The sequence below is a fragment of the Sinocyclocheilus rhinocerous genome, unplaced genomic scaffold (assembly GCF_001515625.1).
Source record: "Sinocyclocheilus rhinocerous isolate Xijiao unplaced genomic scaffold, SAMN03320098_v1.1 scaffold289, whole genome shotgun sequence".
NCBI lineage: Eukaryota > Metazoa > Chordata > Actinopteri > Cypriniformes > Cyprinidae > Sinocyclocheilus > Sinocyclocheilus rhinocerous.
Window position 1 is genome coordinate 695755 of NW_015636845.1, and position 18632 is coordinate 714386.

Here is an 18632-nt window from a genome sequence, read left to right on the forward strand (position 1 = left end):
TTAACCTTCTGGCTGTCTAAAGTGGACAGGAACAGATGAACGGTTCGGGTCTTGTGCATGGTGCATCATTGAACGCCAGATTATCTGAAAATAGTCAAAGCTTTGTTAAACTGGTAAAGACAGATCAGGAAAAAGAGGAAAGTATCTCTATAAAAGGAGAACAGAGGTGAAAGAGTTTAAGGATTATATTATATTATTATCTCTGTGATGAATGCCACGTTTTATTGATAGATTTTTGTTAAGTGCTGTTCAGTAGCAACACTTACACCACATCTCTACACAGTTCTCCTTCCCACCACGATTATTGGGCTTTCCTTTAGCCCAGCCATTATAGCTCCACCGCGTTCCATCCAACCATCAGAACTTTTTTGTCTGTCAAAACAAGAAAGTGACTTACTTGAGGGACAGATATGGTGGAGAATAAATGAATAAACCATGTGAAAAAGTGAAACACTGCAAAACAAATGAACATACACGAAGGATTCTCCGTCCTCCAAGCCATGCGCGAGTGCGGCCGCCATTCCGATCCATTAGCTTCCCTATTTCGCCAAGAATGTAGCTGCTTGTCACAGAGGCCAGGTGGCCATTATAGAAGATGGACTGACAGTGGAACTAAGGAGAACCATAGTTGTTATAAAATGAAAAGAAAAGAGAAATATAGTGTCATTAATAAGTCAATAAGTCTTAGTTAACCAGTATAACATTATATATATATATATAAAGTTTATAGGTTAACAAAATTAATTTTGTTACTGAATTGTGTATTTTTATTATAAATACCTTTTTATAAAAAATATCTTCTGGACATCAATCAAGACTTAAATGTTGCTTGATGATGGTTCTCTTTGATTTCCATTTAATTTGGCTGCAAGAACCATATTACACTAAATAAACAAATAAGCATATATGATCATAAATGACATTAATACCTCAGCTTGATAGGCATTGAGGTGTCTTGTGAAGAACTGGAAACATTTGCCCTGTAGGACAACTCCTCCACAAGTCCACCACCCTGTGGACATATCACCACACTACAATCATCATTCCATATCTAAGCTTACATTACACGTCACACCTGCTTGATAAAGGCAACTGTTCACAATGACCCTAAACACTGCAGTATTTAGTGCTTTTGGCCAAGTATGCTAGTATCAGACCTGTTTGCTATTGTACACAGTGACAAAACTAATATCATCTGAGGTGGTTTACCAATCTGTGTCCTGCGTCTTTCCCTCCCAGGTTCCATTAGTATTTTTGGATCTTCAGCCGTTATATAGTCAGCCTCAAGTGTAGGCTCCTCCTTTACTACATTTTCTTCTTTTTCATCTTCCACTTCTGTATTAGTTTCTGACTCTAACTCTGCTACAGCTTCCTCTACAGGTACGATGTTTCTGTCCGTCTGAATGGCAGTTATTTCTCAGGCTCTAGTTCTGTGTCTGGCGTCTCTTCAGTCAGGCAATCTGCCTCTAGCACAGGTTTCTCCAACATCACTTGTGTCTCTTCTGGTACTCTTTGTTCCACTCTTAAAAGACCAAGATTTTACATAAATAAGCAAGTAAAAAATAAAAACACTTAAAACAGTGCTTGCAGAAAGCAGCACTAAATGCACGAACAAGAGTATAGAAAAAAAGACACATTGTTAAATATTAAACTAACACAATATTAACTGTATGTTTGAACGATATATAACTAGAGCACAGATCATACCTGTTATGGTGAGAAACAGCAAGAGCAATTTTCTCATCTTGTCAAAAATCTCCAAAGAATTACTTTCTGCAAGGAGATGATTTGATAAAATCAACATCAATCAATTATGATAATTTTCACTTAATGAAGTTTTTCTTGACTGTGATTCATAAAAGCCCTCTTCATTTAAGAGGGAACTGGACTACTCTGAAAGAAATTGTTATTTATATTTACTTAAAGTTAGTTAAGTTAAAATATTATTTAACATCACTGAATCAACCAAAATACATTAGGTTACACCAACTGCATTTAAGGGTTAAATCACTATGAACTGCAGATTATCACCCTTTATTTTAAACCATCTAACAAAATTACTGCTAAGAAAGAAAGACAGAAAGACAAAAGGAATGTTAGAAATATGTAGAAATATGAACAGTAGATGGTTATTCTCACCAGTGTTGATCTTGTTGGTATTGACTCTTCTCCTGCGTTTCTTTCAGTGCTGTGAGATTCAATCAGTGCTTCTTATAAAAGACAGTTTTATGGCCTTTGTCTTGTCATGTTCCTGAGAGCACATGCTTCACACTTTAAGACCTCATAATATTTTATTATTTTTGCTTCTCTTGTAAATATTTGTTTTGAAGCACCAAATCACTTCAGTCTGAGATATAGGCTACAAAAGTTTGGGAGTTTGGACATATTTTTTCTGCTTTTATTTGTTAGGTTGCTTTATATTTAATCATCCTTTTAAGAAATAATCTTTGATTAGATTGACTTTCAGGTCACATACTGCCTTCAACCTGATGTTACTTTTAGTCTATGTAGATGTAGACATGCTAGAGTGATCATATACATCCTCTTTTTCCTGGACACGTCCTGGATGGGATTTCTACACTGCCTGCTACAGTCCTCATGTACTTGTATTTGCATGCTTTGATCATTCTCTGTAGATCCTGTCCTCTTGCACACCATTGGTCGATTGTGTATGAAGCTTGCACACTATTGGTCAAACTACTTTTCAGTCATTATCTTCAGAAAAGTATAAAAATATTATGCAAAGCCAAACCCCAGAATTTTTAGGCAATTTAGAAATCAAGGCCAGGACATGCAAAGGAAAAAGAGGGTGTATAGTCACCCAACATGTGTGATCTCTCTACACTGTAAAAAAAATACATCCGTATACTGAAAATAAAATAAAAATAAAATAAAGTATAGTGGCAGCTCATTACACACAGTCACGTGCACGTATGGAGGGGAGAAAGGCATCGGGAACATTTCCCGACCCGACCTGATATTTAGATTTTTTATTTGTTTGATAGGGAAAGCTGTGCGCAAACAGAAACACACACACACATATACATGTATTCATTTGTTAAAAAAAAAAAAAACTCCCCAGAAAAAAGGGCACTTTCTCTCGAGGAAGAAAAAGGGCAGGTGCTCAAGCTCCCTTTGATGTCTATGTGTGTACGTGCCTGAATAGGATAAACCAAATAAATAAAGCATATCACCACAAAACTTCCCCAATTATTAGTTAATGACTTACAAGAATCTTTCCCCTTGAAATGTTATGTTTAAATATGCAGATAGCTTGTTTTGGTTAATGTAGAAGAAATCTACAGAAGCAAACAGACAAGGGTAGTAGGCTTAAAACAAACACCTTAATGTGTATTTTGGAAATTTCCTTTCTATTAAAGCAAAAGAAGACATGGAAGCAAAATAGACCAAAATCTCAAAATTGAAGAGTAGCCTACATCAGGGGTTCTCAAACCTCTCCATTAAGTACCCCCAAGCACTGCACATTTTGTATGTCTCCCTATATCTGACACACCCACTTCCACGTCTCCATGAATGAGCTGATGAGTTGAATCAGGTGTGATAGATGAGGGAGACATACAAAATGTGCAGGGCTGGGGGTACTCCAGGACAGGTTTGAGAACCACTGGCCTACATGAAGTGTCCTGCCTTAAACAATAACTTCATAATTTTGATCTTAGGCTCTTCATCTAATAACTGTCCATTCTATTAGTAATGTTGTATGCTGATAGATCTTAACAGCCCTCCCTCAAATGTGAAACAAAGTTCTTGTCACCATTAGTTTGTGCGTGTGCATGGTACAGTAAGTGTAATTATAACAACAACATCAATAATAATAATAATAATAATATATTTAATGTTTTGTTTAGAAAAAAAATTAAATAAATATGAGAAGTGCCCTTTTTTCCACTTGAGCCCCTGTCCCTCAAAATGTCTGTGCACATCCCTGCAGATAAGTCCTGTTTGGGCCAGTAGCAGCTATGTTTTTCATTAGTTTTAATAAGTCAAAATGTTTACCTGCATCTTAAGAACTTGATCTTGACCCTTAGAGTTTGCTTTAATTGTTGTAACCCAATAGTTAAGTTGATTCAGTAATGAATAATTGACGATGGGCCATTGAATTATTAGAAAATAATGCACAGTGGTGATGCGGCAACGACGGTGTGCATTATTTTCTAATAATTCAATGGTCCGGAGTCAGTTATTCCACTTATAAGCCTGAAATGCACTACATGATTTTTTCCAGATTTTCCGCTGATTTAAGGTGCGTGCGTGGACTGCGAAGTGGACTTCACAAGGTATGCCGCCATCTTAAGTGAGATTCCAATCAGAAGGGAGTGAACATGTTCGGTTTGAAGGCCACTGCGAACGGCATAGGGAGTAAGGGAACATCAATACATCACTTCACAGGAAGTGGAGGGAAAATCACCCAACTGTCATTGCGCACCACATCACCAGTTAGAACTAACAATGGAGCAGAGCTGTTGAAAGAGTTGTTTAAAGGAGGGGTTGCAATAGGCTACGTTCACACTGTTAGTTTTTGGGATTGACAACCACATTTACTTACAGGTGTAAGTCTCGAAATGTCTCGTTCACACAGCAGCTTACAGTAGCGTCTTGAATGCTGTCTGTATGAACGTGTAACGGGAGTCACCAGTAACCATAGCGACAGTGACCAAAGTAAAATCAAAGGCCTCTGATTTTACCAAAGTAAAATCAGAGTGTCACAGGTTAACCTGGTGACTCTATAAACTTGGATTTACAAACATACACCCATGTCACTGATACTGTGCATTGCCGGCATTATTAACATCTGTGTACACCTCAGGAAAGTTTTATGGAGTTTTTGTTTTGTTTAGTCTAAAGTTTGTAGCTGCTGTGTTTTGTTATAGTTTTCAACTCTTGATAGTTTTCCTTAAAGTTTGCTATTATTTTTCTAAAAATAACAGAATGCCAGAACACATAATAATTCATATGATAATTACCTTTATTTTTCCACATACTTGCCGCAAACCTTTTTTGTAGTTAAACTCCCCGGTTCACACTCTGTTCAACCAAACCCATAATCCAGGTTAATCTGTTTTTTTTAAAGCGACAGCCACATCACTTCCTGTGGAAGATACCATTTTGGTGTGATGTCAGAGGGGGAGGGGATTTGGAAAAATTTGTTTTTGCTATTTAATTAGTTGTTAAACTCTTTCTCTGTTAATGGTTGTTGTTTTACCTATTTGGAAGGTTTTAGTGTTGTGTTGGGTGTTTATATTTTTTAATTTGATCATTACAACCTAAAACGTTTGTACATAGTTGGTAGGCTCTATAGGTGGGGCTTCAGCCTATAAATAGGCGTGATGGCTGAAAGGATTTCAGTTCTGATTGTGAACTCTAATACTGAGCAGGGTTGCAAACTTGGGCCATCTGGTTTAGCCAAAATTAGCACGTTGTTGCTGCTTTCTTTTCTTTTGTACAGTTTTTGTTTATTTTTGTTTTCTCCTGCACTGTAAATATTTTAGCACCTTCCAATAAAACACCATTTTTTGGATTCTGCATCAACTTTTTGTACAGCACGTCATTTCCTTTTTCCACTCCAACTGGTTGGCTTCCCTACACAGAGGCAGCCAAAGTTTCCATTTTTCTAATGCATCTCCTAGCAACAAAGCGCACATATCTGCCTGAGTTTGTTGTGATCGGACCAACTTAAAAGCCTGGTAGTGTGCATTCCTCAGTCGTTTAGTGTATGATGGCCAGTTTTCCTTTGTGACTATTTACAAAGTCGGTAAGTGAATGGTGCCTGGTGTTTTAAAAATCTGTTCAGATATTAAAAGCTGTGTAGTGTATTCCAGCCTTAAAACGCTCTAATGCAGTTATTCATGCAGTTTTGAGAGAGAGAGAGCGAGAGAGAGAGTGAGCAAGAGAATTGCCTCTGTGAGTCTGTGCGTCTCTCAACAGTGTTCAGCAGCAGTGTCTCTACTAATAGCGAAACTGTAAGTTCATCTGCTTCAAGAATGGCGCCATTATTACCCTATGAAACGTAATTTGGGAAAGGAAAGGAAAGAAAAGGAAAGGAAAGTCCCATATCGGAATTTGTGCTCTGCATTTCACCCATCCAAGTGCACACACACACAGCAATAAGTAGTGAACAAACACACACACACACACCATGAACACACACCTGAAGCAAATTGTGCTTCCTGCATGGTTTCAAGTCAGACTCTCTAACCATTAGGCCACGACTACCCCTGACTTTCCATGTTTTTTGTGGCAAAAACATGGAAATAATTTGGCGTTTTTATGTTGTTGTTTACTGTGTTTATTTGCTTGGTCACTGTCATTGTGGGTTTTGTTTTTTGTTTTTGTAAGGACCTTGGAATAAATCAAATAATTCAGCGAAGTGATGTCGACATGTAATGCGGTCGAGACCTGCCTGTAACTACTTTTGCCATGCGTTTCCCTGAAAATAATTGCACACCTGACATTTTAGGCAATGTAGGAATCCCGTCCAGGAAAAAGAGGACGTATGGTCACCCTAGCACAATATACATAATATAGGCTAAATGTAACATCAGGTCAAAGGCAGTATGTGAAAAGTGTATCTTTCTTGTCTCAGAATGTCAATCCAATCCAAAGATTGTTTCTCAAACTATAGAACTAATAAATACAGAGCAACCTTACAAATAAAATGTAGGAAAAAAAATACATCCAAACTCCCAAACTTTTGTATATCTCAGACTGAAGTGATTTGGTACTCTGAACTTAAAAGCATATGTTTACAAGAGAAGCAAAAAATAATAAAATATTATGAGGTCTTAAAAGTGTGAAGCATGTGCTCTCAGAAACATGACAAGACAAAGGCCATAAAGCTGTCTTTTATAAGAAGCACCGATTGAATCTCACAGCACTGAGAGAAACGCAGGTGAAGAGTCAATACCAACAAGATCAACACTGGTGAGAATAGCCATCTACTGTTCATATTTCTACATATTTCTAACATTCCTTTTGTCTTTCTGTCTTTCTTTCTTACACTAGCAGTAATTTTGTTAGATGGTTTAAAATAAAGGGTGATAATCTGCAGTTCATAGTGATTTAACCCTTAAATGCAGTTGGTGTAACCTAATGTATTTTGGTTGATTCAGTGATGTTAAATAATATTTTAACTTAACTAACTTTAAGTAAATAGAAATAACAATTTCTTTCAGAGTAGTCCAGTTCCCTCTTAAATGAAGAGGGCTTTTATGAATCACAGTCAATAAAAACTTCATTAAGTGAAAATTAACATAATTGATTGATGTTGATTTTATTATCAAATCATCTCCATGCAGACAGTCATTCTTTGGAGATTTTTGACAAGATGAGACATTTTGCTCTTGCTGTTTCTCACCATAACAGGTATGATCTGTGCTCTAGTTACAGGTGCATCTCAATAAATTAGAATGTCGTGGAAAAGTTCATTTATTTCAGTAATTCAACTCAAATTGTGAAACTCATGTATTAAATAAATTAAATGCACACAGACTGAAGTAGTTTAAGTCTTTGGTTCTTTTAATTGTGATGATTTTGGCTCACATATAACAAAAACCCACCAATTCACTATCTCAAAAAATTAGAATACTTCATAAGACAGTTAATATTAATTGTGTTAGTTTAATATTTAACATTGTGTCCTATTTTCTATATTTGTTCGTGCATTTAATGCAGCTTTCTGCAAACACTGTTATAGGTGTTTTTATTTTTTACTTGCTTATTTATGTAAAATTCCGGTCTGTTAAGAGTGGAATAGTACAAAAGTGCAACCTTATTTTTTTTTTTACTTGGAGGGTATACTTTGAACTACATATTTTTAATCATGCATCTTTAACAAAATAGCTTCTACTTTATTGAAGTAATCATTATTGGTGTAATCTTAGATTATCTAACAAGCTAAATGTTAAATAAAATCTTAAAAGTGGTAAATAATTACATTTAATCTCTAGATTGATTAACGTTATTACTTTCTGATCATTAGCTTCTGTAGCTTTTGCCAGTCCACCAGTTCAGGATGAGAAGCTTCCTGATCCGGTGGTGAAGGTGCCAGTGGTTGAAAAAGAACCGACAGTAGAGCACACAGAAGCAGAAGCAGGTCCTCTGGTGCAGGGTGAAGCTGTTGCAGATTCACGTCTGGTGGAGCCTGATTCAGTGCTGCTGGAGCCAGAAACAACAGAGGAACAAAGAGTACCAGAAGAGACACAAGTGATGTTGGAGAAACCTGTGCTAGAGGCAGATTGCCTGACTGAAGAGACGCCAGAGAGCCTGAGCCGGAAATAACCGCCATTCAGACGGACAGAAACATCGTACCTGTAGAGGAAGCTGTAGCAGAGTTAGAGTCAGAAACTAATACAGAAGTGGAAGATGAAAAAGAAGAAAATGTAGTAAAGGAGGAGCCTACACTTGAGGCTGACTATATAACGGCTGAAGATCCAAAAATACAAATGGAACCTGGGAGGGAAAGACGAAGGACACGTATTGGTAAACCACCTCAGATGATATTAGTTTTGCCACTGTGTACAATAGCAAACAGGTCTGATACTAGCATACTTAGCCAAAAGCACTAAATACTGCAGTGTTTAGGGTCATTGTGAACAGTTGCCTTTATCAAGCAGGTGTGACGTGCATGCGGCGGCCGCACTCGCGCATGGCTTGGAGGATGGAGAATCTTTAGTATGTTCATTTGTTTTGCAGTGTTTCACTTTTTTGCATGATTTATTAATTTCGCCACCATATCTGTCCCTCTAGTAAGTCACTTTACTGTTTTGACAGACACGTATTTCATATGGTTGGATGGAACGCCGTGGAGCTATAATGGCTGGGCTGTTGGAGAACCCAATAATGCTGGTGGGCAGGAGAACTGTGTAGAGACGTGGTGTAAGTGTTGCTACTGAATAGTTGCATTCATCACAGATAATCTTAAGGAATAATATATAATCCTTTAACTCTTTCACCGCTTTCCTCTTTTTCCTGATCTGTCTTTACCAGTTTAACAAAGCTTTGTCTATTTTCAGATAATCTGTCGTTCAAAGATGACCCATGCACAAGACCCGAACCGTTCATCTGTTCCTGTCCACTTTAGACAGCCAGAAGGTTAACCTAACCTGCTATTCAGTAACTTTTATGAAATAAGTGTAAATAATAATTATTATTGCAATTTTTAAAGATTAATTTTTAAGAGTTATCAACTGATGTTTTATTAAATTTGCCTTGCATTTTTACAAAAAAATTATAATAATAAACATGTTTATATTCCACAACTGTTTCATTTATTTCGGATAATATAGCATTAAATTGTTGTAAGCAATTTAATTGTTTACAAGCTAAAACCATCCTTTTGAACACTTCTACTTTATGCTTAAATAAAGCTGTAAAATCATATTCAATAAAAGTGACTCTTGTTCTATTTTATTACTGTATCTAAGGCTGTAATTTTCATGCCAATTGTTGACTCATTTAGCTGTTAACTGAAAGGTCACTCAATGTTAAATCCTCGCAGAGCTTTTCACTAAAGCTTCACAAAGGCTTTAGGCAGGCGCTGGTACGCTAATAGCTCTCATCACCATGAGCCTACCATGCAGGCTGTTTTCCATCCCATCATCTGGCCAGGAATGCCAGGGTTCCCATGTTTCTATGCATCATCTATGGGATAAAGAGAGAGCCACTTGGTCTGACACACGCATTTGTTGTGAAGCCAGCAGTGGTCCCTGGCACAGTCATAAAAATGAACTTTAGTGCAAGAGGTTTTAAAGGTAAAGTGTATCATTTTTGTGCCACTAGCATCACCAAACAGACTTTTACGTTTAAAAAGAGAATAAAACATTTGCAAGTCTATTCTGATTCCTGGACTCAAGACTATAGAGACCAGATCTGTTAAATTCCCATAGATAGTACTACAGAGCCACAGTGTTTACATGTTTCTCAGAAATCCAACAACGAATGCCTTACTTCTAAGATAAATATTAAAATGACACACATCACTTTTAAAAATGAACTTTAGTACAGATATACTAGTTCTTTCTAGAGATCATACATCAAACTTCTGATTTTGGAAAAATGTGTCTTTTTTTGAGCATTTATTCTTAATGGTCATACCGCGGATGCTGAGGATCAGTTACTCAGAGGATCTGCTAGAATCTTTAAAGCCAAAGATTTTCCAGAAAGGTTCATATAAATACTATTATCAGAATATCTAAAGATTAACGCCCCCTCTCTCACTTTGTCCGACACATGGGGCTGAAGCTTACTTTGGCATGCACAACACAATGTTCTCCATGGCTGAGTCAGTTTTCCATTTTACTTAAGCAGCTGTGTTTTCACTACTGGGTGTCAGTGAAGGATCTGCAGGAACTAAACCACAGCCACTCCAGCCATTTCAGTCACAAATTAATACTTGTCATCTCCCTGGCCTCTTGTTTAACATTAGAAACAAATATGTGCATGTATGAAACCAAATATTGCACTAATGATGAGAATTCTGCCTAAATTCCACCTTAGAACAGTTTTTGTATTTGCTTCAGATTTGCTTAACTAGTTAACCATTTGATATTATCGCTCAGCCATGTTTCAGCAGTATCACTGTTCTGAGAAGTATTATAGACCTGAATGTGATACAGCAAGGTCGGTGTTTACAGCTTCAACGGGAGTGTTAATCAGACGTTATGCTCTCATCCCAGGTGTCTGATTAAACATGGCCTAAGACCGAGAGACATGATAATCTCAGTGTAAAATTTGTTTACCATGCAAGGGGACTAGGGAGTACTCTTTTCTTTTCTCCTTTTGGATGAACGTAATAGATTGTTTGTAATTTGCAATTGCTGTTTGTCCTTCAGAAGAATGTGCCACTCCACTGAGACACAAGGTGTGCCCCAAATCATGTACTTATATACTATTTTATGCCACTTAAGTAGTTTTTCACACTGAAGATTCCAAAAAGAAAAAGTGCTCTTGATGCAGTTAATTAACTGAAAAAAAATGGAATGTTGGACACTTCAAGCACTTAGCTCTGATGCTGGATGACAAAATAATCTTCTAAAATTATAAGTATAGTGCATTGTATAAGCATAGTGTTTTGTACGTCATTTGGAACACAACTATAGCTGTTATACTCATGCACGTGATCGACCGACATTTCACATAAGTTTAATGGTTAAATAGATGCATAATAATTATTAAATTAAATGCTAAACTCTTTGGTGGCCTTGATTATTAAAAAAAGGATAAATTATTTAAATTATTTTGTGATTCAAAACAGCAAATTTCGCCAAAAGACCAGGAATTTGCAATACTTCAATGATCACTGAAATTAGTCATCAAAGGAAAAAATATTCAAGGCAATTATTTTATATTTTTAAAATACTCGTATACTCATATAAAATACTACTTTTTCAATGATTAAATGATTACTTAATATTCACAACATGGCAGTGAATTATTCGTAATTCACTGATTCTCCCTCATTCTTCTTATTTTTTAAATTTCCTTTCTAAAAAAGAAAGAAAGAACGAAAGAAAGAAAGAAAATGGCATATTGCTTATGAAAGAAAGAAAATAGCATATTGCTTATGAGAGATCTGTTTTAGTAAGTTTTATTAGGCTTTTTTTCTGTTTGTAACCATAAACACAGCATTTATTAAGCAAGATTTATTCAGATTGTATTAAAGGATTAGTTCACTCCTGAAATAAAATTTCCTGATACTTTACTCACACCCATGTCACCCAAGATGTTAATGTATTTTTTTCTTCAGTCAAAAAGAAATTAAAGTTTTTGAGGAAAACTTTCCAGGATTTTTCTCCATATAGTGGACTTCAACGGGGACCAATGGGTTGAAGGTCCAAATTGCATGTTCAATGCAGCTTTAAAGGGCTACACAATCCCGGCAAAGGAATAAGGGTATTATCTAGGGCAGTGTTTCTCTACCCTGGTCCTGGGCGCCCCCCAGCACTGCACATTATGTGTGTCTCCCTAATCAAACACACCTGATTCAACTCATTAGCTCATTAAAAGAAACTCCAGGACCTGAAATGGGTGTCAGATAAGGGAGACATACAAAATGTGCAGTGTTGGGGGGCGCTCAGGACCAGGGTTGAGAAACACTGATCTAGGGAAACAATCGATCATTTTCTAAAAAAAATATAAACATTTATTTACTTTTTAACCAGTCTTTGCATGTTCGCTTTGTAAACACTGGGTCAGTACTACCTCACACATGACCTTTCTAACTTGACTATATAATGCGTGAAGTCGTAGACGCAGAGCTAGTGCAAGATGAGCATTGTGGTTAAAAAGTATATATATATTCCTCAGCTGCACTCTACAAAATGCTGGGTTAAAAACAACCCAACTTGGGTTATTTGGCAACTGGGTAAATACTGGACAGAACACATGCTGGGTTATTTTGACCCAGCTGGGGGCTGTTTCATAAAACAAGTTTACCAAACAAGCCAGGCTTATTTCAGTTATTCTGACTTATTTTGAACCAAAATTGACCAAAGTCAGACTAAATAAAATAAATCTGGCTTATTTGGTAAATTTGTTTTATGAAACAAGGCCCCTGGTTGGGTTAAATGTTTTTTTTTTTACCAAAAATGCTGGGTTAAGTCAACTATGGTTTAAAATTATGGACTGGAGAAAAAAAACAAAAAACAGAATTACTAGAGACAACAGCAATAATCAAAAGATGAACGTTTATTATTAAGCAAGAACACATGGACAAAATACAAAACAAATTGAATTTATTTGGGTGAATACAGCATAGTTTACAATATTACTATGTTTAACAAGCATTTTAGACATAAAAAATGTAACATTTAAAAGTAGCATTTTAATTAAAGTGTATTCAACCGTTCTCTGTAATCACTTTTTACGGAAATAGCGCCAATTCTTGTGCCGGTGTGTCGCCGAAATCCGAGCCGGTGAAAGGGCTGCTGTTCGCCGGGGAACTGCGAACTTCAGACCGCGGCCTCGCTTTTCACTCGTAGCTGAAAGATTCTGTGACTCCAAAACCTGCCCATAAACAAACAGTACTGAGATTAGAGAACATATTTTAACATCAAATTAATTTAAACTCAGTACTATAACGAATGAAATCAATTTATGTAATGCAAGGCAAAAGGCATTTCCATCATGCGAAGTGACCGCTGCTGACACAGTTGACTAACATCTCGTACTTATGCGTTGCGTAAAATAATACAATTTAGAGCACAGTAAAGACTTTATAAATGAAATAAAATGTATACAAACCTTTATATCGCTGAAGAAGGGCACCAAATCGTCGGCGGCGGCCCTGTGAACTACTCTCTCCTGTGGACTCAATAAGCCCGCGCACTAACTCAGCAGCTGGGTTGTTTAATCGGAGACAAGCTCAACCCAGCGATTTGGTAGAAAAAAAATAGCCCAGCATTAAAAATGACCCAGCAGCTTAGTTAAAGAAAAACTACCCAGCACCTGGGTAAAAATATTAAAAACAACCCAATAAAATGACCCAACGGGCTGAACCCCCGTTTAATTTTTAAAGAGTGTGGGATTGTGTAGAGCCCTTTGAAGCGGCATTGAACCTGCAATTTGGACCTTCAGTCAGTTGGTCCCCACTAAAGTCCACTACATGGAGAAAAATCCTGGAATGTTTTCCTCAGAAACATTTGTTTCTTTTCAACTCATGAAAGAAAGACATGAACATCTTGGATGACATGGGGGTGAGTAAATGATCAAGAAATTCTCATTCTGGAGTGAGCTAATTCTTTAAAAACTATTTATTAAACATTGTGTTCATTGTGAACACTGTCATATTGATGTTGATGCCATTTTATAAATGAGTTTTAAGCACAGACACCCTATACCAGGGGTAGGCAAGTTCGGTCCTAGAGAGCCGCAGTCCTGCAGAGTTCAGCTCCAACCCTGAAAAAAAACTCACCTGCCTATAGCCTTAGTAATCCTGAAGACATTGATTAGCTTGTTCAGGTGCGTTTGATTCGGGTTGGAGCTGAACTCTGCAGGACTGTGGCTCTCTAGGACCGAACTTGCCTACCCCTGCCCTATATCAATGGTAAAATCACTCTCAAAAGCCTCTCTTGGGTTATTGCTTTAGTATGCCAGTCTTGCCAGACATCATGTTTTCTATGTCAGTCCAGTCTCAGGTTATTTCTGATGTCTGATTCCATCCCAGCTATTAAAACTGACCGTCAGGTCATCCTACACTTGCAGACAGTAAAATATTTGTCATCCTTCATTTACCATCTGTGCTTGCACAGGTTATTGGACCCCAGTTGCAGCTTCCAAGATCCCAGAGGCCACAGTATATCTGCCAGAGCCGTGCCCAGGCTGTGGGTAAAGGGATATGCCTTCATGTGCATTGTAAGATATATAAATACCTACAGCCATCTTTCCCCCACCCATTCTTAGTCTAAATCTCTGTCTGTTTTCCACAAACTCGAAAACACGGGAATCCGTGAGAGGGATCAGTGTTCCCTGAGGAGAGGATTGCACTCAGAGCTGTGGAATTAAGTAGCTTTGACATTGTATGCAACTCTCTCTCTCTCATAACTAACTGCACATTAGCTCAGCTCTTCCATGGGAGGAGCAGGGAGATGCTTCTTCTTTTAAAAGTCAATTTGCCCTGAGGATGTCAACTTTAAAGTCTCAGGTCTGTTTCTTTGTTTCTATATGTTTGTGAGAGTGTGTGATTTCCTTTTCATTGCTGTTTGTTACTGAAACTAGTTTAAATTAAAATTAATAATTTTGCTTGGAATTTTGCTTGCTTTTGTGTGCTACCTAAATTCAACAACTACTGGGGAAAATGCATGTAAGAAGATGTTGTTAGAAAATGGTTTTATTGAGAATTAAAAATTAAATCTTCCAACACGATAGCTGTACTGAGTGTGAAGACATTTGGGCTTGTTTCCATAATGGAGATCGAAGGAAATCCTGGTCTAAATATGCAGAAAAAAGGGATCGTGAAGCAGCCTGACCCTGTCAAACCACCACCAAACAACACAGAAGGTAAATAATAAGAAGATTGAGATATGGGAGCAATATGACAGTGGGCTCCAAAAACTAGTAAATAAAAATGCACCTATTATGCAACATATTTGAATTTTTTTTTTATTTCCATAATTGTGTAATAGTGAACTAACTATTGAAACCTCTTTTACTTTAGATAAAAATACAGGCAAAATAGTTGTGTACCTGAAACTTGCCCATATATGACAAAATACTTAAGATTTGATTAGACTCTACCTCAAAAACTTGGGACAACCTGATCTCATGAGAAAACAATTTTACAAGTTGGCAGTTTAGTATGAATTTGTATGGTGTGGTGTGATTTGTATGGAAATGTACAATAAAAAAAAAAAACATAAGCATGAAGTGCCAACCCCTAAACCTAACTGTCAATGGGCGTAAGCAGATTCTACAAAGACATATGAGATGACACGAATTTATAAGATTTAGCCACAAATTTGACAAACATTAGTTACAAATTGCCACGAAAGTGTGTTTGGACTTGTGAACACATTTAAATTTATGTGCATTTCATTAGTGACCCAGAAATAGTGTTTCTTCTTCATTTTATTCAGTTTTTATGCTTTATTATTCTAAATCCCAGAGTTTTAATGCAGTATGAAACTTTTGGATCCCACTGTATTTAGGTGTGTGTGCATGCAGGTGTTCAGATCAGTAAATACAGTGATTGAATTGCAATGACACGTCTTATTGGTGCTCTTTTCAGAGGATATGGACTGTAAAGACATGCAGAAGGAGGCACTGAACAGGCGCAATGCCTGGGAGCCCACTGTCTTCTATTCGCTTGGCAACGAGACCTTTTTCTTCACCGGGCAGGAGATCAACATCCGAGAGTCACTCGACTCTTTTGGCGCCGTCATCTGGCCAGGCGTGAGAATAGATATTATAGGACTCTTCACACTGCGCTTAACCGAGGGTTATCGTCGTAAGACGTCGTTCTAAACTCCGCCTTTAACTCCTGGTAGAGAAACCGTTCACACTTGCAATTTAGAAGCCCACCACCGCTTTATACCTGGGGTTATTAAAAAACTCCGCCACGGAGCAGGGTTCGCGTTAACCCAGCATTGCGGTACCAAACCAAACCCGTAGCCTACAGTCAGTGTGATTCCTTGTTGTTATATGTTACGATTCGGTGTTAGAATGTTACGGCTAGATGCTTAGGAACAGACGCCCAATGACGCCTCATATTCACGTGCTTTGCCTTTGGACAATCACAGAAAATCCGCGTGTTGTATTTTAACAGTAGTTCCAGCGTTTAAGGGGAAAATGGTGACATCAAATAGTCCACCTTACCTTTATAGTATGAAAAGTCCATTCAGGAAAAACTCGACAATACAGTCGGCAATAACCTGAGGATGAAATTGGAACATTTACATAAACAGGTCGCGCGTTGTCTTCGTCCAATCAGTGACACTGACATAGCAAATATGCAAATAAGAACGTCAAGCGGTTTATTTTCTTTTTAATATTTTGTATTTTTAGGGGATTTAATGGTACTAAATTATATTTATGCATTAGTTATAACGTTATTATGTGTTTAACTTTTTGAGCAGAGATCTAAAAATGAAATTTCCAACTTAAACTGTTGTAAATCTTGAATGTTTTGGAGCACAGACTTAGATTTTGTAAAGGTCTCTTTTTAAAGAGAGATGCAGGTTTTTGGCTAAAGTAAAAAAAAAAATGAAATGAAAGTGGAATTTAAAAAGTTATAGAAGTTTCAGTATATTGTTTTGAAAAATCCACAAAAACACTTTCAATTTATATAAAGTATGTATTTTTAGAGTAAAACAACAAAACATGTTTTACTCTAAAACTGTGAGGGTAAAAAAAGACTAATTTTGTGTTCCAAATTTGAGGTTGATATCTCAAAACATAAGCTTTCAGTAAGATTTTGTTTGGATGCAGTACCAAACATTTCACTAGATTAAATTTGTTTCCAATGCAGTAATTTTTCAGCACAATTTAACCTTTTTCGTTCCATGTCCGTGACGTTTTTTGTCTTCACATAGCAAGTGCTAAAACCTTTACCAAGTTTCATACCATTATGATAAAGAACAATTCTAAATATATATATCTATATATATATATATACATTTTGTTTTATATAAAGAGCACTAGAGGGTTAAGAATGTACAATGTGAAACATCAATTTACAAATACAGTGGATTGATTGTTAACCCCAGCTAAATTATGAGCAGTGTGAGGTGTGAAGCAACATAACCCAGGATTCCATAGGGGTTAGAATGACGCAAGGATAACTGTTTCAAGTGTGAAAAACCCTATGAATTTTTTAGAGTTTTGTGAAGTTTGCAGATTACCTGTGTATGTATGTGTGCACACAGGCTGTGGCTCTCTGTCAGTATTTGGAAAAGAACCGAGAACAGGTTGATCTGCTGGATAAAGCAGTGCTGGAACTTGGAGCGGGAACAGGACTGGTGTCCATAGTGACAAGTTTACTGGGTACATAAACTAACATCTCTTTTTTCTGTGTGCATGAAAGTGGTGATGTGGAAGTTCAAAGGTCAATTTATTTGAATTATTTATTTTCATTTACACCTTTTCCACATCAAGGTGCCTGGGTCACGGCCACAGATCTGCCCGATGTCCTGTCAAATCTGAACTTTAACCTCTCACGCAACACACGGGGTCGCTGCAGATACACACCTCAGGTGGCGGCTCTGGTCTGGGGTCAGGATGTGAAACGTGACTTCCCCAGCTCCATCTACAATTATGACTATGTGTTTTGTGCAGACGTGGTCTATCATCACAACTTTCTTGAGGATCTACTAATCACCATGCAGTACTTCTGTAAGCCAGGAACCACCCTTTTGTGGGCAAATAAGGTCAGGCTCTATGTTTTTCCATTAAACCATAGCTAACATGTTAGCTTTATGTCTTTAAGTCTGAGGTAGCCTCTTTTATAAGACCTGTTGGTTGTCGATGTTTCATTTCCAACAGGTGCGATTTCAATCTGACCTGCGTTTCATTGAAAACTTTAAAAACGTTTTTAACGTCACGTTGCTGGAAGAGATCCCACAAGAGGAGGTAAGGATCTACCAGGCCACTGCAAGGACATCAGCCCAAATGAGGGAGGAGAAGAGCGAGAACCAACAACATGATGTGCAAGAATTGCAAATAGGAGATTCATACATTAAATGAGTCCAGCAGCCCCAACATTGGAGGGAAGGTGCTCCACCTGTTGGCCATCTGCAAAGTTGCAAGGAATGATTGCCAAGTGCTACTATTCCTGATAATAATGGAAAAAAACATGTCAAAAAAGAGTGATACTTCATGTATGATTTTTTTTTAAGTATGGAAGCTCCTTTTTGTTTCAGAATAAAAAAGGTATTTTTAAAGTAATTCGTACTTGTAATTGTCACTTTATATGTCTACTTCTCAATGTGACACAATTGTCAATTTCTTATTTTAAATATTATCTCACAGTAATCTGTTTATTTTAGTCTGAGTTGGAAATAGAATTTCGTTTTTAGTGTGAGAATTTCTTTAAAAAAATGATGTTTTGTTCCCCAATTTATTATGTATAATCATTTATACTATCATTGTTTAATTGTTAAGATTTTATTGCATTTGCAACA

General features: G+C 37.0%; 1 protein-coding gene and 2 long non-coding RNA genes across 5 annotated transcripts; 2 read left to right on the forward strand and 1 right to left on the reverse strand.

Annotated features, from left to right (window-relative positions):
• Window positions 1–596, reverse strand: LOC107748133 (uncharacterized). The gene is made up of 3 exons (XR_001640886.1): window positions 475–596; window positions 267–372; window positions 1–84 (listed from the first exon to the last, which is right to left on the reverse strand). It is a non-coding gene; the product is annotated as an uncharacterized LOC107748133 (long non-coding RNA).
• Window positions 597–8476: 7880 nt separating this feature from the next.
• On the forward strand, window positions 8477–9072 carry LOC107748131 (uncharacterized). The gene is made up of 4 exons (XR_001640885.1): window positions 8477–8551; window positions 8634–8691; window positions 8791–8895; window positions 9033–9072. It is a non-coding gene; the product is annotated as an uncharacterized LOC107748131 (long non-coding RNA).
• A 5016-nt stretch (window positions 9073–14088) lies between these two features.
• mettl21cb (methyltransferase 21C, AARS1 lysine b) lies at window positions 14089–18349 on the forward strand. Of its 3 annotated transcripts, none has more exons than XM_016562795.1 (6): window positions 14089–14659; window positions 14928–15015; window positions 15740–15906; window positions 17379–17496; window positions 17608–17879; window positions 17995–18349. In XM_016562795.1, exons 1-6 carry the CDS (start codon window positions 14639–14641, stop codon window positions 18193–18195), a joined length of 867 nt encoding a protein of 288 aa, XP_016418281.1. In that variant the 5' UTR covers window positions 14089–14638; the 3' UTR covers window positions 18196–18349. The 3 variants fall into 3 exon arrangements, with proteins under 3 accessions (XP_016418281.1, XP_016418282.1, XP_016418283.1); XM_016562796.1 differs by having other exon boundaries at window positions 14090–14659; window positions 15743–15906; XM_016562797.1 differs by having other exon boundaries at window positions 14091–14659; window positions 14884–15015; window positions 15743–15906.
• The last annotated feature ends 283 nt before the right edge of the window (window positions 18350–18632 follow it).